The 27,610-nt window shown below is 39.4% G+C and overlaps 1 protein-coding gene across 1 annotated transcript; it reads left to right on the forward strand.

Moving 5' to 3' along the window:
- Window positions 1-1,290: 1,290 nt before the first annotated feature.
- Window positions 1,291-27,610, forward strand: tmem63a (transmembrane protein 63A). Its single transcript, XM_033648020.2, has 23 exons — window positions 1,291-1,418; window positions 8,918-9,113; window positions 9,430-9,509; window positions 9,628-9,706; window positions 10,747-10,784; window positions 10,915-11,057; window positions 11,318-11,369; window positions 11,472-11,580; window positions 13,305-13,375; window positions 13,516-13,596; window positions 14,164-14,281; window positions 15,499-15,632; window positions 15,910-16,053; window positions 19,797-19,950; window positions 20,045-20,151; window positions 20,263-20,349; window positions 20,611-20,676; window positions 21,481-21,643; window positions 22,113-22,218; window positions 22,384-22,551; window positions 23,110-23,225; window positions 23,312-23,362; window positions 24,371-27,610. Exons 2-23 carry the CDS (start codon window positions 8,943-8,945, stop codon window positions 24,509-24,511), a joined length of 2,379 nt encoding a protein of 792 aa, XP_033503911.1. The 5' UTR covers window positions 1,291-1,418; window positions 8,918-8,942; the 3' UTR covers window positions 24,512-27,610.

A 27,610-nucleotide genomic window follows, 5' to 3' on the forward strand; every position in this document is an offset into this window, starting at 1 on the left:
TTTTTACAGCATACCCTTCAATGTTTTAAAGTACTTGTCTTCTACTTGAGAAGTTTAAATTTGTGCTATCTAATACTCAAGTGCATTTCATGCATATTTAACAGCTGTAGTAACTTTGAAGACTAAGATTTTATATTACTTTATGACTAAAATGTATTATCATCATTATTGAGGGTGAAGCATTATTGTAACTGCAGAATGAGAAACATATTTCAAGGCCCAATAAGTGTGTACACATATATGGAATTTGACTTTGGTTTCTGTTGCCCTCAGTGTACAAACACAGAAACAGACCTACAGTTAAAACAAGGACAACAAAGCTGAACGCAGGTAAATGTAACATTCGAGTACAGTAATATTTTTTAATACTTATGTCGGCTGCATTTACTCTGCAAGTGTTTGTGGCATCACTTTTATCTGCAATTCACTTCTTAAAACCTATTTGTATACAAAGGCATTTTCTTAACTTTTATTTAATTGATTATTTTAATTATTTTATTTAGTTGTATTATTTGCATTTTACTCTCTCATATGTAGTGTGAAGTTAAGTAATTCAGGACACTTTTTGGTAGATTACAAAGACCCCCCCCCCCCCCCCAATAAAATGCAACATCCTACAACCATTTTTGTTATTATAGCCTTATTGTTTTAGCTGCACTTCTATTACCAACAAGAGAAAGTCAACATGGCCACGTAGTTTACCTGGCAAGTTCAGAGAGTTATGTCCTAGTTATGTCAGTCCAATCAAAATAGCTATTTAATGTAAAGCACATTTGTAGTAACAATGCAGTAACATGTTTGGTGATTGGCTGCGCATAGTTAAAGAACCTCAGATGTAAAATCTTATTTGTCACATTTTATCTGGTGTCTCAAATTATCTAGATCCCTTTGCACAAGGTTGTATAACTTTTAAACAGTTTTTAAATAGTTTTAATTTCCTTTATTTTTGTAAAGCACTTTGTAACTTTGTTTTGAAAAGCACTAAATAAATTAAATGCATTATTATTATTATTATTATTATTATTATTATTATGACTCGTGTACACACACAGACACACACACATATATATATTTAATTATATATATCTATTATAATTAATCTAATTATATATATCTATATATATATATATATATATATATATATATATATATATATATATATATATATATATATATATATATATATAAAGTATACGGTATAAACGGTACTAACAGGGGGGAGGTCCTTACTGTGTTCCTGTGGGCTCGCGGACTGATTGGAACCCTGAGCACGAGACAGCTGTCCACTGAGGCTCCTTCTGCGCATATGCGGAACACAGAGCGGAGAGAGGAGGGAGCGGAGAAGGAGCTCATCATATTTGGAATATTTACAGAAGAAAGAAGTTTCCTTCTCCGCGGATCTAAAGACAAACACACAGGTAGGACAGTCCACATGACACACACACACACTTAGGCACAATATAAACGCGGTTTCCTCTATTTTTAGACAGGTAAATGAAGTTAAGTTAGTCAGCGGATGTTGACTTAGCCCGGTGGCAAAGTTTTGCTTACCTCATTAGCATGAGCAAACTTGTCGTGTGTGAACACTGTGGCTTCCTTGAGACGTCTTCGGTGGAAGACGACACGCTTTTGTTTTGACGTTAAGTTAGGGGAGTTTTACAGTACGTGTCAAAAGAGAAAGTGTGTTCAGGGAAAGTTGTCAGAGCTGAAAACAGCTGTTGGAAAATGAAGAGGTTTCAGTTGGTGCTTGGGAAACGCCTGAAGTCAAACTGAGAGCAGACAGGTTCACATAACATATGATGAGTTATGCTTGTTTTAACGTGAGGGATAACAGACAGAAGTCAACGGTGACAGCAAACAGTATAAGTTTTTACTGCGCCCGCGTGACTCCATGTATTTCAGGGAAGGTGGGGCGCGAGGGCTCTGTTAATGACTTGTGACCAGAGGAATATGACCAAATAACACGGTGCTGAAACACACTGTCACTGACAGCTGCTTTCTCTTTGCTTCCGGCCAGCAAGGTGTCAACAGGTCCTTAACGAGTCTTAAAATGTCTTAAATTCAATGTCACAGCAAGCATGTCACAACAAGCATGTCTTAAATTTGAATTTGCGAGGTCTTAAGTACCACAAACATTTTATTTAATTTTATATATCCATTTTTAAGTTCTTCTTGTGAAAATGAGTGAAGCTTTTCTATGTAAAAGTCCACATTTCTAATGTTACAAATCTTTAAAAGACTATAATACTGCCACTTCATACTTGCATTTACCTGTTGGCAAAATGTAAATGAACTTAACTCACACTAATAACTGGCGGCATGATGGTGCAGTGGTTAGCATTGTCGCCTAACAGCAAGAGGGCTCCTGGTCTGAACCCAGAGTGGGGAGCCCCTCTGTGCTGAGTTGAGCTGTGCATGTTCTCCCTGTGTCAGCGTGGGCTTTCTCCAGGTACTCCAGCTTCCACCCTCAGTCCAAAAACATGCAGGATAGGGTAATTGGCGACTCTAAATTGGCTGTGCATGTGAATGTGAGCATCTATGTGTTACCCCTGCAATAGTCGACCCATTCAGGGTGCACCCTGCCTCTCAACCATTGTCTCCAGCCGCCTCTTGCCCAAAGGCTCCAGCCCCTCCGCAACCCCCAACAGGATAAGCAGTTAACGGAAAATGAATGAAATAACGCTAATAAAAAAAAAATGTATTCCTACATAACACTTACCTGCAACTGACAATTGTTTCATTGTCGACTAATCTGTAGATTATTTCTGCAATTAGTCAACTAATCATTTTATCGAAAAATGTGTTAAAATGTTGAAAAATGTCAGTCTGTCTCTCCCAAACCCCAAAATTACACTGCCTGGCCAAAAAAAAAGTCGCCACCTGGATTTAACTAAGCAAATAGGTACGAGCCTCCTATTGGATAATTACTGCATGGGCGATTATCTTTCAGCTGGCAACAAGTTATTTAACCCCAACTGGTGCAGTGAGTTGCTTCTCATTTCCTAAACAACCATGTCGAAAGACACATCCCGTGGTCGTGGAAAAGATGTTAGTCTGTTTGAGAAGGGTTAAATCATTGGCATGCATCAAGCAGAGAAAACATCTAAGGAGATTGCAGAAACTACTAAAATTGGGTTAAGAACTGTCCAACGCATTATTAAAAACTGGAAGGATAGTGGGGACCCATTGTCTTCGAGGAAGAAATGTGGCCGGAAAAAAATCCTCAATGATCGTGATCGGCGATCACTTAAATGTTTGGTGAGATCAAATCGAAGAAAAACAACAGTAGAACTCAGGGCTATGTTTAATAGTGAAAGTAAGAGCATTTCCACACGCACAATGCGAAGGGAACTCAAGGGATTGGGACTGAACAGCTGTGTAGCCTTAAGAAAACCACTAATCAGTGAGGCTAACCGGAAAAAAAGGCTTCAATTTGCTAGGGAGCATAAAGATTGGACTCTGGAGCAATGGAAGAAGGTCATGTGGTCTGATGAGTCCAGATTTACCCTGTTCCAGATTGATGGGCGCATCAGGGTAAGAAGAGAGGCAGATGAAGTGATGCACCCATGCCTAGTGCCTACTGTACAAGCCTGTGGGGGCAGTGTTATGATCTGGGGTTGCTGCAGTTGGTCAGGTCTAGGTTCAGCAACAGTATGTGCTCAAAGAATGAGGTCAGCTGACTACCTGAATATACTGAATGACCAGGTTATTCCATCAATGGATTTTTTCTTCCCTGATGGCACGGGCATATTCCAAGATGACAATGCCAGGATTCATCGGGCTCAAATTGTGAAAGACTGGTTCAGGGAGCATGAGACATCATTTTCACACATGGATTGGCGACCACAGAGTCCAGACCTTAACCCCATTGAGAATCTTTGGGATGTGCTGGAGAAGGCTTTGCGCAGCGGTCAGACTCTACCATCATCAATGCAAGATCTTGGTGAAAAATTAATGCAACACTGGATGGAAATAAATCTTGTGACATTGCAGAAGCTTATCGAAACAATGCCACAGCGAATGCGTGCCGTAATCAAAGCTAAAGGCGGTCCAACGAAATATTAGAGTGTATGACCTTTTTTTTTGGTGGTGACTTTTTTTTTGGCCAGGCAGTGTATGTCATCTAATGTCTTGTTTCGTACTCACGCCACTCACGTTTTAGTTCACCGTCATGGGAGAGTGTGTAAAGCTGTAAAGAGTATTTTGGGGTACTTTTATATGAAAAATGACTCAAACCGATTAGTCGACTACTGAAATAGTCACTGATTATTTTAATAGTCGATTACTCATCGTTTAGTCGACTTATCGTTGCAGCCCTACACAAAACCACATATATACCACTTGTCTGCAATGCTTACCTGTGATGCTTAAATAAGTAAAACATGATTTGTCCAGAAATCCGTCCTAAATTTGGTTAAAAAGTGTCTTGAACTGGTCTTAATAAGCATTAAATTTACCTGTCTGATACCTGTAGACACCCTGGACAAGTCAGGACATGACAAAGTCCCCTAATTCCAAGTTCAAACATAGACAAATTAAAAAACACTGTCCTAATTCTGATGATACACATGTGTTTCAGTATATAGGCCACTCAAGAGGTGTTAAACTTACCAAGCAGTGGTGTTATGTATTTAAGTACATTTACACAAGTACTTCCTGGCAGAGCAGGGCTGCTATTGTGACTATTGACCTGTTGCACACTTGGTACGTTCCTACTGGCACTTTAGTTTTTATTTGCGACAGTTTAATTTGCACTACTGTATATTATTTGCACTGTTTATACTACAGGGTTTTTTCATTGCACTTTTTATGATTACCTCCTAGGCTAGTGCAACCTTAAGGAGCTTTTATTCTTGTAGCCTTACCTGATATGATAAAGTTGATGTATTTATTTCATCCAGGAGTCCTAATTGCCCGCTTGGGACAATAAAATTTATCTTATTATCTTTACTTTACTGGAGCACAATTTTTAGTACTAGGGATGCATGATAGTGGGTCTTATCTTATCCGATATCTGATATGCTGATATGTAACATCTCATCTGACTGATAACTGACATTGATATCAGTATATCCACTTAATTCTCTTCCTCATTGTAGTGATCATCATGTCTCTTCTGTAGCGGAAATACCATCATATTATGCATGCATACTGACAACTTATGCTTCAAAGAGGGCATGTAGAAGGTCTGAATACAGTCACTTTTTATTGACATGTAACAGATGAATATCAGTCTCCAGAAACTAAGTAGGAAAATGCAGCTGTGGTCACAAAGTGGGATAGTCAAGTCACTAATGGTACAAACTACACATTATTACACACGTCAATAACTAGCATAAACCTACAAACTACTCAGTCCAGCATGCTGGAAAATGTGGGCATCGCTACAATACTCTTAGTGTGATGGCCCACCAGCAGATGGTGACACAAAATATATTTTCAATGTATGTAAAATTCATTCATTGTGCGAATTAAGAAAAAGTGTTTTAGCCAATTCCCATAGTTCATTTTAAAGCCAATTTCAGCCAATACTGATGACGTACTGATATTATCGTATATCTCTAAATTTCAGTATTTCCATTTGGTGAAGTCAGGTAAAATAGGCTAAATACGATTCTACATCTGTGGATCTTTGAATATTAGCAGCCAATTACCAAACATGTTATTGCACCATTACTAAATGCACTTTACTTTTTATGGGAAAGGTTTTAGAGTGGGTACTTAATGCATTCTGGTAAAGCAGGACATCTTTCTGAAGTGAAGCCAGCATGCTTTTAGCACAGTAAAGTAATGGACAAAGCTACTGTGAAATCCCCCATTGTTTTGTAGACTTCTGTTTTGAAGCCTCAAGGTTGGCACTTTGGCTGTTTTTTTGAGCCAGAACTGATCATATTTGGGTAAGAGGCTGGAGCTGTGAAGGAGTGAGGGGTGGACCTGACTGAGAAGCCGAGGACACTATCAGCAGACAGCCTGTCACTCACTGCTGCCGCCTTTAAATATGTGTAACTTAAATTATTCAAAATGTAAATGTGAGTTACAAAAACAAAACAAAAATCACCCCCCACACAGTTGTCATGAAGGGGGAAATTACCTATAGAGGCTGTAAAGTTGATCATTTTAACATGGGGGTCTGTGGGGACCGGCTTCAAGCGACCATTCAAGGAACTGCAGTTTTTGGCACCTCTGTGTCATTTCATTTTTCAGCTCCAGAGGTTGCCGCTGAGTTTTTAGGCTGCTTACTAGGTGCCATAAAATCATAAGGCATGCTGTTGTGTGGCACCCTGTATTATTACAGACATTTTGGTATTTTTGTCACAAATATTTAAGATGATGCAGCGAGTTCATGTCTGCCAAAATAGTCCAGAATTAGTCATTGCTGTCCAGCACACTCAAGAAAACAGGCATGATCTGGTGATCTTTTTTATGACATAAAACATTAATGATTTATTGACAGAAAGACTGAACTGATTTAACCATTTTAAAAAAAGAAACATGTTTATCCCATTGTACCTGAACATGTCCTCAAAGTTCTTGATGTGACTGAAGGTGTTTTATATGGCCACATGTTTTCTTTATAGGATCATAGCAGAGATACATAACAAGTTATTAAAGTAACGCTCAAGCTAGTCTTCAGAGTTCTAGGTGGCTTTCTTAGTTACCTACCAAAACACGTCTTAAATTACCTGATTTAATCCCTTATGTTACTGTGTACTGCTCCACTATAATTCAGATGTATATATTGTACTTTTTTATCCTCTGCATTTACTAGTTAATTTGAAGAATCAGATTCAACATACAAAACAGGCGGTCGGTTTCTGAGATATGTGAATACATTTCTTCGGCTCCAACAGGTCAAAAAGCTTCTAAGACAGTGATGCATATATAAAGAATGATAATCCATGGGTTTAATATATGATAGAATAACACCAGAGGGACCTGCTGTATTTTTAAGGGATATAAATATAAACTTAACATACCATAACTTACTTCAAATTTAGAGTGCAGGACTCTTTCACTGCAACCAAAGACAACACTAATGTTCACAGTCCTCCTCTCTTAACTGGTCTGATGTCTGCTAATCACTGATATCATTAGATCTTATCTTTACATTCCTGTTACTTCTGTCTATTCATGCAGCTACTGATTTCTATCACTTCCTTCATATTTTACTTTAACGTGCACCACTTTATATGCTTATATCTAGACTCTGTTTTTGTCTTTACATTTTGTCATTATTATTATTATTTATACATATTTAAATTACATTGCTGGAGGGAGTCTGTGGCCCAAGTTTTTTTAATGGCAGCAACTGCTCTTGCGTTTGTTGTCAATTTGACAACACAATGAATTTTAGACTTTGAATTCTATAGTTTAAGGAATGAAAAGTTCTTTAAAAAAAGCTAATAGTTGCTTAGTTGTAAAGTTACAGCCTCTTGGTGTTTCCATGGCACACTGTTGCTCACCTTTGATAGGCCATGGAGTCTACTGTGTTGAGCTGAAATGATCAGCTGTTTAATCTATTTGTGAACTGACAGAAAAGTTTGATAATTGATTAATCATTTAAGTAATTTCTCAAGCAAATATACCCAAAATTAGCTGATTACAGCTTCTCGAATGTGAGAATTTGCAGCATTTCTCCGTTGTATGTCATTGTAAAGTTTCAGCAGTTAAAGACGTCAAGTGGGGCTCGATCAATCAGGGAAATTATATATTAATTAATAGTGACAATAATTGGTAGCTGCAGTTTTATTTTGCTGCGCTGTTAAGGTCTGACGTCTTGCAGGTATTAATTCCAACATCACACCTCATGGTTGATAGTAGGGATGAAACTGCAGTAAAATTCCTGACATTAACTATTACCATTTAAGTATTTGATTATCATTAAAACAATATTTGGTTACTTTGAATTGCTCACAGTAAATCCTGTCCATCATCAACCAAAGTTAATAATAGTCTCTCAGCTGCTGGTGTAGTTTGCAGTGTAGGTTTGTTTAGCTATTCCTTTGTTTACAGAGTGGGCGTGCAGCAGGAAAACCAGTGATGCTACTGGTCCCATGTCCTCATCTACACTGACACTGACACTTGGGCAAGCATTTCAAAGACAGACTACCTTTAATGCTAATTAATACATTGCTGATATCGTATCTAAATGGCAATATGGCTAAGTGCAATATCCAAATCGCAGGAGCTGCAATTTTTTTGATAAATACACATTATGTTACATCATCCAATTATAAATAAAGCATTGTGGTGCTACAGAGATATTGGAGAAGTAAGGGAACATGCTTGTTTGGTACAGACCCAAGCAAAAATCACATTATCATCATTTTTAGATTTTTTTCCAGTGAAAATTAAATGCAAAAATTACCATTCCCACTGAAATCGCAACTCATATTGCAGCTGCATTATCTGACAAAATAATTGCAATATGATATTTTTTTTGCATGTTACGCAGCCTTAATTAATGTTGCAATCAAAAGTGCATAGTGCTGCTTGTTTAATTTGTGGTTTTAAGTATAACAATGTCGTGATAATACTAGTGTGATAATTCTGGTCACTATAATTGTGATATGAAATTTTCGTAGGTAGCTGAAGGTGTCTTCGTCAGTCAAATCACATATTCAGAATCTGCATATATGTTGCACAGACTCTTGATACTTTACCTTCATGTTTCTCCTGCACAGACAGTATCCCTCCATGTTTACTCTCCTCTTTATTGTGGCACCCAATTTAAAAATGGATCCAGTAATAATGTATTGTTCTTCGTAATGCAGAAAATGTACCACCTACAGTTTTGTTAATGCATTAGTCATTTGTGAAGCAAGTATGTTCAGACATTTCATTAACAGCAGTTAATAAAAAATAATGAAAAGAACTGTCGTTGCCATATCTCAATATATACCACTATTCTCTGCAGACGAACTGCTGGTTCCACTCCAGTGATGTCTTCCCTGTGGTGGGAGCAGTGGCCCCTGCAGGCGGCAAACGGAACCTCTCCCCCCGGCTTCGCTGACAACAGTAGCTGCTACAGCTCCACACAGAGTACTGTGCTCAAGGGAGTGGGCTTTGGAGGAGTGCCAGTCGTGCTACTGATTGATTTCTCTGTCTTTCTGGTATGTCTAATAATCGACTGTGTCTGTCTGCCTGTGATGTGATCAACTGAGAGAAGACTGCGAATCTGCCTGTGTTGTCCTTAGAGGCAAGAGACAGTCCCTACCAAAGTGCTTTATGTTTTCTTTGTTTCTTTTACTAAAAAATTTGTAGAGAATATATTTCCCATTTTGGAATATTAAGCAATACACTAACTAGTGAACTGCTCAATCATTTCAGCAACCACTTCTTTATTTGTGTCAGTGATGCAACAAAATATATTTTACTGTGTGCCATGAGGTGAAAGCTGATTGTTTCTACTTCTCATGCCACCTACAGGTGTTGCTGGTCGTCTTCTCCATAATCAGGAGGATGTTCTGGGACTATGGGCGTCTGGCATTGGTTGCAGACAACGATGGGTCAGTTCATGATCTCACACACTCAAAGTTTTACTATTGGACAGATTCTAAATGTGAATTACTGACGATGACAATTGACGATTTGCTTTGGTCTTTGACTCTGTACTTTCTGTGTCAGGTTTACTGATTCAACACGCCGTCGCTATGGACACAAGTCATCCTTAGTGGCCAGTGTGGATGAGTTTGAGCAGGAACTGGTATGTAAAAGAAAATCTTTGTCATCAATTTCAGCACAAAATTCACTATTTATAATGGATAAATAAATAGCCCTATTAACCAAGAGGCGTAGCCGTAAAATAATATCAAGATATTTCAAGGTATTTTTGCAATGACGTTATTCTTGGCGACATGACAAATTTGTTAAAAAATAAATGATTATTAATTTAAGAGCATATAATTGCAACAAAATAAGTGATATAGTTTTACAGTTTGCCTTCAAATATTCAGTAAAAACTAAACAGAAATGATCTCTCATTTCTTTAGTTTGTGAACAACAACAGTAACTCAGTGAGATTCAGATTCTGTGTACAATATTAATAGTTAAACAAAATAAAATCTACCACAAATTACACATTTAAACAGCTCCCAAATACAAAAATGTCCCCTGGGATCTATATGTATATAAATCAACAGGTGATTTCCTTCTTTTAGTAAAATCCTAAATGATTGAGTTGTTTTTTTCCACCTGGACCTTTATACTCTGCCATTTCTCCTCTAATCATCACGCTGTAACCTGTGACAGGCTGTTATGACACCATAACTATCACACATTCACATATATGGAGTTTATTGTCGAGAGGTGAGTGTCACATAGATTTACATTACCAAAGGTTTATGACAAAATCACTGGACGACAGCAGCACAGCGAGAGAAGAGAGGGAGAGACGCTGTGCTGCTGCCAGAGGAGCTGCTGAATGAGTTCCTTCTGAGCAGTAAGTCACTAAAAGAGTCTGAGAAGTCCAGGGCTGTTCATAAAACATTCAGGACGCTACAGTTTATTCCACACTACTGAAGCTGCTCCTCTTTTTGGAACCACTGTAGAGTTTCTTGTTGTTGCCATGGGTAACAGTATGATGTCAATATGTCATTGTCAATATGAGTATCGTGATATGAATATGAATTTTTCATATTTTTTTCTCTCTTCGTTTTTGAGCCATACAGGACTTACCAAATATTTCTCATTAGTATAATCTTCACCATATGTTTGTGTAATAAAAACATCTCTCTTCCTGTTCAGGGATTCTGCTCCTGGCTGCCTTACATCCTCAGAATGGAGTGAGTGATCCTGTGGTTTGTTGTCTGTTCTGTTGGTTGTTGTTTCATAACTTATGGCTCAATCGTGGCTGTTTCATCAGGCTCTGTATACGAGTTGGTTCTTGCTAATCTGTGTCTGTGTGTGTTTCAGTGAGGACAAAATAAAAACCAGATGTGGCATGGATGCTGTTCACTACCTGTCATTCCAGCGTCATCTCCTCATCCTGCTCATGGTCGTAACTGTCACCTCCCTGGCAATCATACTGCCTGTCAACATGACTGGAGACCTGCTGGGTGAGTTTTGCTCTGTTCTCTGTCTGTTAAAGGAATGCTGCAGCATCTAAATGACCATTTGTTTATCAGCTGACTTACTGTTTTTTTTTTGTTGTTTGTTTTTCTTGCATGCCTCCAGTGAACGAATACAATACAATTATATTACCTTATATTCTTACAGTTTGGCCACTTGTATTCTTTTTGTGTTCATTCTCGTCTCTTTTTATTTACATTTCTGCTCAAAGTAAATATGTTGTTTTAATGTTCTTTATTTCTTTCAGATAATGATCCACACAGTTTTGGAAGGACAACTGTTGGGAATCTTCAAAAGGGGTAATAAGAGAGTGACAAAAACTGTTTGGAAGATCCATGAAAACAGTTTTGTGTCTTGGTCATGACAAAGTGCTTCTTTGTGTCTGTCATTTTTGCTTCTAGAAACAACCTGTTGTGGCTGCACACAGTGTTTGCAGTCCTGTACCTGATCCTGACAGTTGTTCTGCTGAGACATTACACATCACAACTGAAAGGCATGCGCAGAGAAACAGTGAGTCACTCTCTACTAGGCCACAAGATCTGATGTCATAAAAAAAGTATGAGCATTCACACTTGGTTTAAATGCCTCCCACAAACGTACACATTTAAACTTTGTCCACATTACTTGATTTACTGTCTTTATTTATTTTACATTGGATTGTCTAGGACAGGGGTCGGCAACCTCTACTATCAAAAGAGCCGTTTTTGCCCCCCCCCCCCCCCCCCCCCAAAAAAAAAAAAAATGTCTGGAGCCACATTTGTGCCTTATAGTGCCGGCAACACAGCCTATTTAATCTACATTAGCCTATAACATTCCCAGTAGGTCTTAATGAGCATTCATTGATTTGCTACTTATAATTATTTGGTACTTAAACTTTGCAGCGTCAGTGGTGAAAGCAAATAAATCTGTCTACTCACTACGAAATTCTCTATTTTCCTCTGTTTTATTTTGGATGTTTTCTTTTTCAGATTGGGAATCAATAGCTAGCCTCGCTACAGAGAGTCTAGCTTAGCCATCGCTACTGACATTCTGCAAGGAGAAAGCGCCAGGCCGTAGACGTATGACACACATAGTTGATGAGATGTTTAAGCATTTTTTTTATTCAGGGTGTAGGCCACACATTTATACAGTTGGAAAGCTGTTATTTATTTCCTTTTTTTTTTTTTTTTTTTTTTTGTCAAAGCCACATTGAGCTACTTGAGAAGGGCTAAACAGCCTCATGTGGCTCCCGAGCCTCAGGTTGCCTACCCCTGGTCCAGGAGGAGCTAAGCACATAATGATAGCCAGATTAGTGTTGAATTCTACAAAAGGAATGCTTCAACCCCCAAATGACCATTTGTATATCAATTACTCACCCTGTGTGTTGAATTTGTGAAGGTGACTTTGTTTTTCTCGCATGTCTCCGGTGAACATAGAATTCAAAAACTGATGAATTCAAGTCAGTGGGCTCTATTTAACAACAGCTAAACTATATCAAAACATCCATTTACAGACTCTCACACAACTTGTGCAGTATAATCCAAGTGTCGTATATCCAGTCTTATGCTCAGTACTTCTCAAACAGTCAGTCCTTTCTGACGGGGAACTGAATGGGAAGTGAAAATGTTCTATGCTCTCTTCAAAGCCAGACTCCATTGACACAAACAGTAATTTTACCTCACTGAAAACAGGAGCTGCTGGTCTACTGCTGCCTCCATCATGATTGGTTTGTGTTATTGTGTGACTTTGGTGTTTTGAAGGGTTAGTTCGGATTCACCGAAGTCACACAATAACACAAACAAACTAACTGACCAAGGTTGTGGTAGACCAGCAGCTCCTGTGTTCAGTGAGGTAAAATTACTGTTTTTGTCAGTGGAGTTTGGCTTTGAAGAGACAGATAAATTTTACTTACGTTCACTTTCAGTTGGAAAGGGAAGTCTGGGCATGTGACTGGAGAAATGAAACTTGGATTATACAGCACGAGTTGTGTGAGAGTTTGTAAACAGGTGTTTTGATTTAGTTTTACTGTTATCAAAGTTGTCCCTGTTTACTTCAATTCCTCAACAGTTTTTTGTTTTTGGATTCTCTGCTCACTGGAGGCATGTGAGAAAAAACTGTTTTCTTAAGGAGTTCAACATAACACAGGGTGACTAACATATTCAAAGGGTCATATGGGGGGTAAACTATACCTGTAAGTAGATGCTGAATGTCACTGCTGACACCTGACTGATCCCTCATTCTGTCTTTGTTTGTAGACCAGAAACACCTTGTTTGTGTGTTCAGTCCCTAAAACAGCGACAGAGGAAGCTGTAAAGACCCATTTCATGTGAGTAGTAGTTGTAAAATTTACTGGAAAATTCCATATCTTGTAAAATCAAATGTTGCTCTTGCCTAAGTGTGCTTGCATGTTATCATAAATAGTAGCCACGTGTTTCGTCCCTCAATGTCAGCACTGTTTTTGTACAGAGAGGCGTACCCTTCCTGCCGAGTGTGTGCTGTGACCCTGGGCTATAACGTGGCCAAGCTCATGCACCTTGATAAGGAAAGGTGAGAAATTGGAAGTGTGATTAATGCCCTCTGTGGCACTGACTGCATGCCAGTTGTGCACAGTTCATTGCTGATGATTGTTTTTGATGTGTGCCACAAATAAATATTTGTTTTAACAATATATCTAATTGATGTATGTAGTGACAAACCAACAGAATTGTCACCCAGCTCAGCAGCTCTTTTTAACTCTTCAGCCTCTTACAGCTCATTATTCTGGTTTTATGGCCTCCAGAGTTTCTTATGTGTTTCAGTCTCACTCTAACTCTTCAGTAGGTAATATGTTTTTAGATGTTGCTGCAGCAAAATGGTTGCAAACAACAGCATATGAAGCATATACTAGACTTTAAAATGTGTTTAAAATGTGACAGCTCTGTGTATGGACTGCATATATGTAGGAACTGTATGTATACATTTTTTGTATCTTTAAACAGCAGGTAAGGCATGTACCTAAGACAAATTGCCTTCGGGACAATAAAGTCTATCTTATCTTATGTTGAGGGACGTTTACTTTGGGCTTTATTTTCACTCAGTTAAACTAACTTGTGTGTTTTTCTTTCTTCACCCCAGGATACGAGCTGGAAAAAACCTGCGCTACTACGAGCGTGTGTTCGAGAAAACAGGGAAGCGTGAGCTGATTGACCCTCGTGTGTGTAGTCAGCTTTGTTGCTGCTCCAGCTCTTCAAAGGTGAGATGGATCAGGTAGTGGAAAGGTTTGTGCAGGGTGTCTGGATGCTTTTAGGTTTTATTTTTCATGTAGAGATGTTCTGATGCTATTCTCCTTCCCCACACCGATACCTTAACTTGCTTAGCAGCAAATACAGAGTATTGATCCGATGCCACTGGGTTAAAAAAAAAAATTAACAGCTGTATACTTGTAATTCTGTTTGGGTGTGATGTGGTTGCTCTGATAGCATGGCTTTATAAGACTGCTTGAGTTGAAATTGGCAACACTTGTGCCACCCCTCGAAACTAAAGCTCTGCATACTGCACACATTTTCTTTTTACTGGTAGGACTTTCCAGTGTTTAGTATCACCATATTTCCAACATTTAGCTAATGGCTAAAGTTACATAATCTACTGAAAACAAGTTCTTTTTGCTGTTTTTTGTTATGACTAAAAAGCTCTAAATGTTGTGATAAAAGAAAAAAGGTTACAAATATATAATATTGTATTTCATAGTATTAATGGTACGTTAGACTTGCAATAAAACATACTTTACAAGCTAGGCCCAATTTTTCTTTTACCCACTTTATCCAGATATGAGTCTGTGACGGGGTGTAAAGATTTGAAGTAATATGGCCGAAATTCTCTCAGCACACCTAGCATGTAGCTAAACAAAAAAATCTGGTTTTATACAACACATTTTGAAAGTTTCATTAAAAAAATGTTTTCCTCATGTTTTTTACGTGATGGGGTTGAAATGTGTTGCGTGACAGGGAAGGTTTTGAAAGAAAAATGTACTGATAAATCAAAACTCCCCATTTGAATGTCATTTCCTCTAAGTGATGCCACTAAAAGGAATAGCACATTTTTTTGCAGAAATACATTGGTGTTAAGGGGAAGAAAATGAAACTAATGGACACACAATGATGCTGTTTTAACCAAAATATATATTTTTTATTATTAACACATTTCCCATGAAAAAGGAAGTATTTACACCCCTAAAAAACAAAAAAAGTCCAAGATTTCTGCAAACTTTTTAGAGTGTTACCTCACAGAAATGTACAAGAAAGGACATGAGGAAATAGAGTTATAAACTATGGTTTAACAGAAAACAGTTAAAGTGTAAAAAGTGCTGTTATATTATTTGTTTTTAATTGCTTATTTGTAATAAGTACACTTAAATTAGTGTCTCAAAGGTCGTTTCAATTAAGCATTTAATCTGTGCGTGTGTTTCGTCAGGTTGATGCGATAGAGTACTACAGCACTAAAGAAAAAGACCTGCTGGAGGAGGTGAGGAAGCAGACAGAACTGGTGCCACAGCACCCCCTGGGGATGGCCTTCGTCACCCTGCAGACTGAGGCTATGGCCAAGTAGTGAGTACCAATTTAAAGGTGTCTTTTCCTGTCAGTACACGTCTATTTACAGGTGAAGCAAACAGCAGGAGCATCTGTACTGCCTGGTGTCTGGCTGTGTAGCAGCAGTGGTGTTATGTCAGCTGACTGTGCTTGTTCCTCTGCCTGATCAGGGCGGTGATCTCTTCGATTTTATCGTCACCACGTGACTTTATAGTGAAAGCAGACCTTTGGGCAGCTGCCATTGTTGAGAGCTGGTAAATGTGTATCACTAACAGCTGTCATTTACTCTCTTCAGCATTTTGAAAGACTTCAACGCACTCGAGTGTGGCGGGACAAGCTGCTGCTGCGGGAGGATGCCCCAACCTTCATCTGAGAGTGAAACTCTGAAAGTGAAGAAGTGGAACGTCAGCTACGCACCCCATCCCAAAAATGTGTACTGGTAAGATACACCAGTCTATAACACAGTGTGTGCTCCATGCAGATCATGACTTTTTAATCTTGGTGCCAGTGAGTCTGGGCAGTAATTGAATATTATTATTAAGTAACTTTTTAGTGGAATCATGTGGTGTTACCGTTTTAGAAAATTCTGAATGGATGATTCTAATTAAATTATAATCAAACAAAATTAGTTTTTTTAAGTTTTTTGTCTGATGTAATACAGAACAGTGAACAGTCTTCTCTTCTGCATTGATCACCAGTTTGGTTGTTTTACATGTGATCTGGCAATATGACAATTTAATTTCTTCTTCAGGGTTTCCTACACTTTTATTTATTTCTTGCGGTCCTCTGTGATTAAAACATCTGCCGCCAGGTTTCCATTTTCTATTTTTGGAGCTGGACGCTTCATTAGCGTGCACTGTTGGAATATACAGTACAGGCCAAAAGTTTGGACACACCTTCTCATTCAATGCGTTTTCGTTATTTTCATGACTGTTTACATTGTAGATTCTCACTGAAGGCATCAAAACTATGAATGAACACATGTGGAGTTATGTACTTAACAAAAAAAGGTGAAATAACTGAAAACATGTTTTATATTCTAGTTTCTTCAAAATAGCCACCCTTTGCTCTGATTACTGCTTTGCACACTCTTGGCATTCTCTCCATGAGCTTCAAGAGGTAGTCACCTGAAATGGTTTTCTAACAGTCTTGAAGGAGTTCCCAGAGGTGTTTAGCACTTGTTGGCCCCTTTGCCTTCACTCTGCGGTCCAGCTCACCCCAAACCATCTCGATTGGGTTCAGGTCCGGTGACTGTGGAGGCCAGGTCATCTGCCGCAGCACTCCATCACTCTCCTTCTTGGTCAAATAGCCCGTACACAGCCTGGAGGTGTGTTTGGGGTCATTGTCCTGTTGAAAAATAAATGATCGTCCAACTAAACGCAAACCGGATGGGATGGCATGTCGCTGCAGGATGCTGTGGTAGCCATGCTGGTTCAGTGTGCCTTCAATTTTGAATAAATCCTCAACAGTGTCACCAGCAAAACACCCCCACACCATCACACCTCCTCCTCCATGCTTCACAGTGGGAACCAGGCATGTGGAATCCATCCGTTCACCTTTTCTGCGTCTCACAAAGACACGGCGGTTGGAACCAAAGATCTCAAATTTGGACTCATCAGACCAAAGCACAGATTTCCACTGGTCTAATGTCCATTCCTTGTGTTTCTTGGCCCAAACAAATCTCTTCTGCTTGTTGCCTCTCCTTAGCAGTGGTTTCCTAGCAGCTATTTGACCATGAAGGCCTGATTGGCGCAGTCTCCTCTTAACAGTTGTTCTAGAGATGGGTCTGCTGCTAGAACTCTGTGTGGCATTCATCTGGTCTCTGATCTGAGCTGCTGTTAACTTGCGATTTCTGAGGCTGGTGACTCGGATGAACTTATCCTCAGAAGCAGAGGTGACTCTTGCTCTTCCTTTCCTGGGTCGGTCCTCATGTGTGCCAGTTTCGTTGTAGCGCTTGATGGTTTTTGCGACTCCACTTGGGGACACATTTAAAGTTTTTGCAATTTTCCGGACTGACTGACCTTCATTTCTTAAAGTAATGATGGCCACTCGTTTTTCTTTAGTTAGCTGATTGGTTCTTGCCATAATATGAATTTTAACAGTTGTCCAATAGGGCTGTCGGCTGTGTATTAACCTGACTTCTGCACAACACAACTGATGGTCCCAACCCCATTGATAAAGCAAGAAATTCCACTAATTAACCCTGATAAGGCACACCTGTGAAGTGGAAACCATTTCAGGTGACAACCTCTTGAAGCTCATGGAGAGAATGCCAAGAGTGTGCAAAGCAGTAATCAGAGCAAAGGGTGGCTATTTTGAAGAAACTAGAATATAAAACATGTTTTCAGTTATTTCACCTTTTTTTGTTAAGTACATAACTCCACATGTGTTCATTCATAGTTTTGATGCCTTCAGTGAGAATCTACAATGTAAATAGTCATGAAAATAAAGAAAACGCATTGAATGAGAAGGTGTGTCCAAACTTTTGGCCTGTACTGTATATACTGTTCGGTTATTCAGTGTGTCACACTCTTGTGGTGCAGAGCGTACTCAAGGCACAGGCGGAGCAGCAGAATGCCAGGTGTGGTTAAAGTAAAACCTAACCATTAATTGCACTGGGTCTTAAAGTTTGCTTTCATTCACAAACAGCTGCTCCTCTTATTCATTAATCTGATCCAATCTTGATCAGCTCTGATTGGATCGACTGAACAATTATCCACCTGCGACTCAAAGCTCCACAAAGTGCTGCCGAGGGTTAAAAGAAACAGAAGAGTGGTGCCTGCGCTGCGTTCACAGACCCAAAAAAACCTCAGAATTTAGAGAGAAGACACAGACGGTGGAGGAGAAATGGCGCAGAATTGGCAAAAAAGTTTGCAAAAAATATTTTTCATTATTTTACAAAAAGCATTATGGTCTTTTAAGATAAACACTTCAGTTCACATCGGTAATATCAGGGCCAGCCCTAGACTTTTAGGGGCCCTTAGCTGGATCTGGTTTGGGTGCCCTCCTCATTGATGTGTTGCCACTTCACATGGCACTGACCAAACGAGTGTGTTGTAAATATTAGTTTAATGCTACTTTCCAGGCAAGTTTCTGAGCCCGTAAGTCACCACTTCAAGTCATGACTCACGACTTCATAGTGTTCCAGGCAAGTCACGCCAAACTGTCAAAGCAACATGGGGGACCGTGTGGGGTTTATGTTTATTTATGATCACTTCTATCCCCAAAGGTGCCGGTTCCTTGCTCATTTGAGCGAAACGGTGGAGGAGAAATGGCGCATAAGGTCACAGATGCTATTATACTTTTTATTTCACGCTATCTGTGTATTTGGAAACATATTTTGTATTGATATAATAATGCGTTAACATTAGGGTTATTTTTTGTCTATTTCTCACCGTGTATCACCTGCATCAGCACCGCATCCATGGGGGCTGCCATTGTTGTTTAGAGGAGTAAGGTAATTGGTTTAGAGGGCTGTGTGACGTCAGAGAGCATTGTTCTGGTACGAGTTTACAGGTGGTAAGTTACGGGTTTGACTGCCGTTCCAGTGCACTTTCACAGGTAGAAGGTTGTAAAAACACAAGTTACGGGTTGCCTGGAGCGCACCATAAAGACACAGAATGTGCAAAGAGGCAAGTAAAGACTGAAGACCTATCAGCAGCAACGCTATCTTTAAATAGACAACAGTAAATATAGTATTTCTTCTAATACCCCCAAACAACCTGAATGGTCCTTCTCAGAGCCTTTTACTTTGTCTGGTTATTGTCTGAGGAATATTTTGGTGATATGTTCTCATTGGAAAGGACTGAATCTGGCCTGTCGTCATGTTTAAGATGTCTGAATGTAGAAAGGACATGTCCAAAAATATATGACTCGTAAGGCAACTATATAGTGAAAAAGATGCACAGTGATGAAATAGAATGTTAACATAAAATAAAATTGCCCAAGAAAAAAGCAAAATTTCTAGCAACAGCCAAAATGTAAACCTTTCAATACGAACCAAAACTGTAAATCACCTGTTAATGTGGAGCACCAGTTTTTCTTCTTCTTCCTCTATAAAAACATTTTGACTTAGTTCCCTGTGGAAAAGGGAATAGAAATCTGTGGGAGGAATCAGAGTGTACTTTCCACACTGATATGTTGTCTCGTTGCTTCTGTTCTCCTGTTTTCCCCGTCCTACAGGGACAATCTGTCGTTGCGCGGGTTTCGCTGGTTCATGCGCTATCTGATGCTCAACTTCCTCCTGTTCTTCCTGCTCACCTTCCTCACGACTCCCACCATCATTATCAACACCATGGACAAGTTCAACGTGACGAAGCCCATCCGCTATCTTAATGTGAGGCTCACACATGCAGACACACACACACACTTTGCCACAAATCTGTTGTTGAAGCTGTGAATCTAAAGTTTGTTTTGTTATTCCCACCTAGAGCCCCATCATCAGTCAGTTCTTCCCCACTCTCCTGCTGTGGACGTTCTCTGCACTGCTGCCGACCATAGTGTACTATTCGACAATAGGAGAGGCACACTGGAGCAGGTATTATACATACACACACACACACACACACACACACACACACATTGGTAGCGCAGTAATGGTTGCTGTCAGCAGAGGAAATGTTTTGATCTGGTGCCATTTGTGTGTCAGGTCCAGTGAGCAGCTGAGCATGATGCGTAAACTGTACTTCTTCCTGCTCTTCATGGTGCTAATCCTCCCCTCGCTGGGACTCACCAGGTAATTTGCATCAGATTGAATAAGCAACGGTTTGCTCAGCATCGATGTTGATGGTTTCTCTGCAGTAATACTTGAGCTGTAGTTAACTCAAGTGTGTTTATGACTCACAGTTGACTTGTTTAATGCATGAACAGTAAAATAAAAAAGGTAATGTCAGTTGGCTGAAAGGGATTCCTCAGGCTAACAGGTGCATTTTAGTATAAATGGATTCAGGGAGAACCTTGCCTCACTTTTTCCACTCTTTTTGTTTTTCTCTGTTAGTCTTGCAGTGTTTTTCCGCTGGCTGTTTGACACAGAGTTTCTCGCAGGTGGGAAACTGAGGTTTGAGTAAGTAATCCTTTTTTTTTTTTTTTTTTTTTTAACAAAACATTTACTAACAAATTAATTTGAATTTAGGTATTTAAGAATGTTGTTCTAATATTGATAAGTAAATTATAAAGAGATAAAAATCTGTCAGTTTTACTCTCTATATAAAATGGCCCTTAAGCCTCCTACACATTGTAAGATATTATCAATCTTATAAGTTTAGTGCAACTACATTGTGCAGTCTGGCACCTTTTTATAAAGCCCCAACTTCACCTGAGCACTGTGCCCAAAACTCCCTGAGCACAGAAAATAAGAAGACAGTTAGAGAGTACAGTCAGAGGGCAGAGTCTCTGCAGAGAAATACACTGCGACACACTTTTAGTGGGTCATAAGTGACGATTAAGAGAGATTACTGCTGTATGGGTCTATACGTTGTATTTTAGAAAAATCCTGCATAGTGTATCTTTAAGAGTGGTTGTAATTTTAGGGCAGGAAATCCAACGTGTAGAATCATTTTGACTACATCTAGTATGGTTGAGACTTATAAATACTCACAACCTCTTCTGTGGTACCCCTTGCTACAGACGGTGTCACCTCGACCACATTTTGACTCTCTCACACACACACACACACACACACACACTCACAAGGTGAAAAAAACCCCAGCTGTGGTGACATTGTCACGGCTGGTAAAAAGGTTCTCGCATAAAGCCAATTGGTTTTAATAAAAGTGCACATTTTATTTTCTCAAAATCTCCCCTTTTCATTTCTGTCTTTTCCTTATCGTCATCATATAATTTATCTTTTTCTTTCCCCTCACCTCAGGTGTGTGTTCTTACCTGACCAAGGAGCGTTTTTTGTCAACTACGTGATCACAGCGGCCCTGGTGGGCTCTGGGATGGAGCTGCTGCGGTTGCCAGGGTTACTGATGTACACCATTCGTATGGCATTTGCTCGCTCTGCTGCTGAAAGGAAATATGTCAAACAGGTTAGTAAATTGTCCATTAAAGGAATACTACACCTAAAAGTCTTTGGTGTATTTTATATTAACGTAATCTAGACCAGGGAGCACCGGTGTATTAAACTGAAGAACTACCTGTGGCTTTTTCATTGGCCTGGAGTCCTGCTCAGTTAAACTTTTATTTAGCAATGTTACAGTGAAAATACCTGGTGTTTTTTTATGCTCTCTGCATGAAGGCATGTAGCAAGAAATCTTTGGTCAGGTGTTTCAGACAATGCCAGATGTATTTACAAGCGTAAATTGGCCTGTAAACTGATGGACAATGTGTAATAGTAATATTTAAAGTGCTCTGGCCAGGAGTCATTCATGTATTCACTAAATTCAAGTAATTGTAAAGTTACAGAAGAAGAAAAGAACGTTTTCTTTGCAGTTTGCTTTAATGTCAGCCTCACCTCAACATTTACAAATCAACTAACATTCTGACTTCTGTTTACAGAACCAGGCCTATGAGTTTGAATATGGAGCCATGTACGGCTGGTTCCTGTGTGTGTTCACTGTCATTATGGCTTACAGCATCATATGTCCCATCATTGTGCCTTTTGGTGAGCACACACCTTTCGTCATGCACACTATATTCTCGTGATTGCTTCACTCTGTCAGCCTAAGACCTCAGTATCTCTGGCACACTTCTTTACATACAACATATTTCCCGTCACTTCCATAGTGAGGGCTTTAATGCTTGTTTTGTGTGTGTCTGACTCCATCAGGTCTCCTGTACATGATGCTGAAGCACCTGGTGGACAAACACAACCTGTACTTTGCCTACCTGCCTGCTCGCTTAGACCGCCAGGTCCACCTAGGAGCTGTCAATCAAGCTATGGCCGCGCCCATCATCTGCCTCATATGGCTCTACTTCTTCTCTGTCCTCAGATCAGGTTAGACACAAGAAAACTTGGAGAAAGTTAACAGTAATAAGGTGACCTGAGATTTACCGACTGCAGTTAAGGGGTGACTTTGCTGTTTGGCAGTCAACTTCCTTCTATCTTGCCAGCGCCCAAATCTCCCTGCTCGCCTCCCAGCTCAACGCTAATTTCCAGGGCTGGTACCTGCGGTTATTCCACAGGCTAGTTAATAACATGTCGGGCAGGAAATCCAAAGTGTGGGATCATTTTGAGAAGGTGAAGGACGAACCCAAGGTGATATGTAAACTCATCTTCATTGGTCGACTACAAACATGACGTATCATCTGAAACATGGAAGTAACTACATGCCCATTAGCCCACAGCGTCATTAACAGGCGGCTCGCTCAGTGTGTGACGTGCACTTGTAGATAAAATATAGGTCTATATTAATGAAGGTTCATTAGTACGGTTTTGTGTTTCTCTGTAATGTAACACAGTGTTAACAATGTTACTGATACTATTCTTTCTCACACCTTCAACTCAAACCATTGTGTTGCCCCGCCTTATTTGTGTATGTGTGGTGTGTTTCAGGTTTCTGGACGGCCACTTCTCTGTTCACGCTGGTGGTCCTTTGCATCACTGTCTTCATCTGCGTCAGCTACACCTGCTTCGGCCTTTTCAAGTACCTCAGTCCACACAACTACGCGGTGAGCGCTCAGTTTCATGTACAAACACTGTCACGTCTTTCTCGTCCTTCACGCTGAGCCCTCATTGTGTTTGTGTTCTTTCGCAGGTGAAAGACGAGGATGAGGATACAGTGGAGGGAGTGGAAGAAAACACCATGGTACTGTACTTATTCTATACAAAAGTCCACAGTGTGAATAAAGAGCTGATGTATTTAGGGCAGGCGTGATCTTGAGTTAACTTACCTGAGCTGAGCTGTTATTTCTCTAACCCTATTTGTCACTCTCATGATTTGTTATTCATTTACAAAGTAAAACACCAGAGCTTTTGAGGTCAGTGTTTTCTGAACAGTGTGTTAAAGAACTGATTGTTCACACTGAGCTGTTCTTGTACTGAACTTTGGTCCTCACCAGTCACAGGTTCAGACCTAATGTTCCTCCGGAATTTTCAGGAGCTTCATCTTTCCCTAATCTTCAACATTCTTTTGTGTTTAAATCATTCTTTGGCCATTAAATGCAGTATTGCATCATACACATCAGGGAGGATGAAAGAACACACAAAAAATATGTTAATAAACATCCTTAAAGGGGAAATATGTCCATTTTTTAAAATTAACACGTAATTCCTGTACATTTTTGCATTACGTTACTCATGCAAGTTTGAATACGAGAATATTTTGTATTGACTCATTTGATACACGCCACTAACTTGTGTCATACGCGTGTGACATCGCTGAACCGATGAATGAACTTGCACTGGTATGTCCTCGGCGCCATACATCTCATAGGATCTCAAAGCTGATTGGCTGTCATGGACGAATTGGTCGTTAAAGTTCAGATTTTTCAACTCTTGTGAAAAAGTGTATAACGGCAACATCTTCTTACGTCCTCAGAAGTGCATTACACACTGAGAAGAAAAATAACAACAACTGCTCCCCTTAAAAAATCTCAGTCGATTGAGAGTTCTCCAATGGATACGAATCTTAAACTACCGTACTGCATTGTGGGATATTTATGCCTGTAGTGTTTTTGGCTGTGCAAGAGAGTAGCTCATGTTCACAAGTACTGATTGCACTTTCTTAGGACGTGGAAATAACATTGGAATCTTTAATTTAGGTGGTGTTCCTCTTTTGTTTGTTCTTCATCTCTTTTGTGTTGTATAATTACAGGTCTACCTTCCCAGAGTGCTTAATCCCAAATCACCTGCCAGCACAACAGAGGAGTCTAAACTCCAGCAGTCTTACGGCTCTACAGACGGCAGCCCGGCCCACAGCCCCACCCCCGTGACAGAGAGCATGTCCGATGGCTGAATCAGCGTGTTTCAGCGCTGAGTAAAAGCTTTGGAGTCAAGACGCCCTCGACTCCTGATTGTAAATCTTTCTTCTTTATCATTATATCAACATCGAAGTCAGAGTTTGAATTCACCTCCATCCCGCTGCTCAGTCAGACACAGTTTGTCCCACTGAGAGCAAATCTCCAGATGGTACAAGAGTAATACAGGAAATGGACTCCAAAGATATGAGCTTAAAGTACCAGTGGGGACAGTGGGTTAAATTTAAATTGCTTTCTGATGGAAAGAAGGCACAATATTAGTAGGAATTTATTTAATATATTCAGATTATTATTTGCACATGATCAGCACAAACATCCACGAGGAATTTGCTAAGTAGGGATGCACCGATTCATCAGCCAAACATCAATATTGGCTGATATTTACCTTGTTGACCGTCAGCGGCCTAAAGGCAAATAAGAATACTTTTACCAATAACAGTGGCCGATGTTTTTCTGTTGTGTCACATCAATTTTGCGCAGACTAAAAAGCAGGGCTCAAGACTTATGTCCTGTCGTCCAAGGCACAATAGAAAATTGGGACAAAGAAAGATCTTACCAGGGGCGTTATCAGGACAAAAGGACTGTCAGTGTGTCAGGGGATGCATTTGTCCTATTTATTCCCTGATAATGCACATTATGAACAACAAATCTGTGCTGACATCGGCCGGAGGAGAGCTAGTTATCGTTAGCTGTTAGCATCTAGAACTTAGAGCGAACAGAGGTTTAGACTGACTGACATTATGATGCATTTAAATTTTATTCAGTAAAAAAGAGTATTTGGCAAAGGTCAACTATAACATATATGTTTGTATGTAATCTTGTAGAACAGGCCTATTCATTTGGAGGCCCGCGGCCACGTCTGCAACCTCCGAGTGGCCCGGCTAGGGATGAGTACTGAGACGTGGTATTAAACGACCCCGATCAAAATTAATCAAGACTGTAGTATTAACAAGCTCCAACATTATCGGCACTTTTATCAATACTTTTTAAAGTTTTGGTTTCATGTATCATAAGGCTACTTTTACTGCATTAATTTGCATTTGTTTAAAATTTGTCATTACCAAAAGCTAATTAGAAATTTCAGTAGGTCACTTGTGGCTGAAAATGTCTGGCCCATCAACATTTTCTGGTTTTAAAATTAGGCTCAATTGAATTTTTAATTGAATAGCCCAACTTTTGAACTTAGTGTTTGGTGAGACTTGAATAAATACAATTGTTTGAATGAGAATTTTTTTTATGTTTTCACAGCAAATGAAATAGATAATAGAGAGGGAATTAGGGCTGCCCCCTGATAGTCGACCAAAAGTTAGTCGACCAGTAAGGTCAGGAAAAAAAAAACGTGAAACTCTATTAGAAGCTGCGCCTTATCAAAATAAATCAAAATCTATATGACTGGACCATGTGGGAATTTAATTTGAAAGGACAGACACAGGAAGTGTCCATGCTCAGCAGTCAGACAGGAGTCAGGTTAATTTCCAGGACTGGTACCTGCGGTTATTCCACAGGCTAGTTAATAACATGTCGGGCAGGAAATCCAAAGTGTGGGATCATTTTGAGAAGGTGAAGGACGAACCCAAGGTGATATGTAAACTCATCTTCATTGGTCGACTACAAACATGACGTATCATCTGAAGCATGGCAGTAGCTACATGCCCATTAGCCCACAGCGTCATTAACAGGCGGCTCGCTCAGTGTGTGACGTGCACTTGTAGATAAAATATAGGCCTATATTAATGAAGGTTCATTAGTACGGTTTTGTATTTCTCTGTAATGTAGCACAGTGTTAACAATGTTACTGATACTATTCTTTCTCACACCTTCAACTCAAACCACCAAGATATATCATTTAATAATTACATCAATATCATAAACATGTGGGCGACTAGTCGACTAATGGCCCTAAATGACGACTATTGGTCGACCAGGAAAATTCTTAGTTGGGGGGCAGCTCTACAACTTGTAAAACTTGAGAAACTTGAATAAGTACAGTTGTTTGAATGAGAAATTTTCTGATGTTTCCCCAGCAAAAGAAAACAGATATTAGAGAGGGAATTATGATGTATTATAATTGGTAAAAAGGCTTTGGAAGACATTTTAAAAATGTGTTTTTCATGACTGAATTTGTAGCTGTTCCGTTTTTTTTATCATAATGAAGATTTGTTTGTTTCCCCAGCACAAAAGGGGAAATAAACAACGACAAAAACAAACAAAGCAGCAACATAAAAAACCCGTTATTGCCTATCAGCCAAATTGTTATTTTCCAACATTGGTATCGGCCCGCAGTTTCACAATCGGTGCATCCCTTCTGCTTTGTCTTCGATTTTTACTTACTGTAGAGACCTCTCTGACCAAATCATCAAGGAATGTTTATCCAAAACCTGCCAAGTAAAAAAAAGCCATAATGTTTGTTAAACCCTGGAATTCATTTATTGCACATGGTAAAGCCAGTTACACAAGTATTACCAGAAGAAGACAATCAATCCAACAACAGTGATGCCAAAGAGTCGGACCAGCAGAGCTTTCTGTTTGTTCATTTATCCAGATTTCTTCCCAGTGCCTTTTCTTTGATGTCAGAGGACAACACCTGCCAAGGGAATAACTTATTGCCTCATGTTAATAATGCACTTTTTGTATCAGGAGAGGCCTGTTTTGTGTTTACTAACAACATCTTAATGTTGGCTTTTGTAATTAGACACGAGAACCAATGTTTATATCAGTATTGAAACCAAAACTTTTTGTTTAATCCACACATGAGAATGGTTAGAGACATTATATTGTATTATTGTTTAACAATAGACAATCATGCTGTTCCTTTAATTAAGGAATGTTTAATAAGGTCAATGTTTATTTGTATTTAATGTACTTTAAAGTTATGTTTTTAGAGCTTTTTTTTAAATTCTGCATTTTAACAAGGAGCTGAAACAAGAAACCTGTAACTGTACAGTGGGTTGGTACTAAGAGTGTTTAAGTTCAGACTGTATATGTAAAGAGAAACTCAGCCTTAGCTTTGTATATGGTGATTTAAATTTCAATTTTACATGCCGTTTTAAAATACACCAGGAATTGCTTTACAGTTA

This window comes from Epinephelus lanceolatus, chromosome 13 (assembly GCF_041903045.1).
Source record: "Epinephelus lanceolatus isolate andai-2023 chromosome 13, ASM4190304v1, whole genome shotgun sequence".
Taxonomy (NCBI): domain Eukaryota; kingdom Metazoa; phylum Chordata; class Actinopteri; order Perciformes; family Serranidae; genus Epinephelus; species Epinephelus lanceolatus.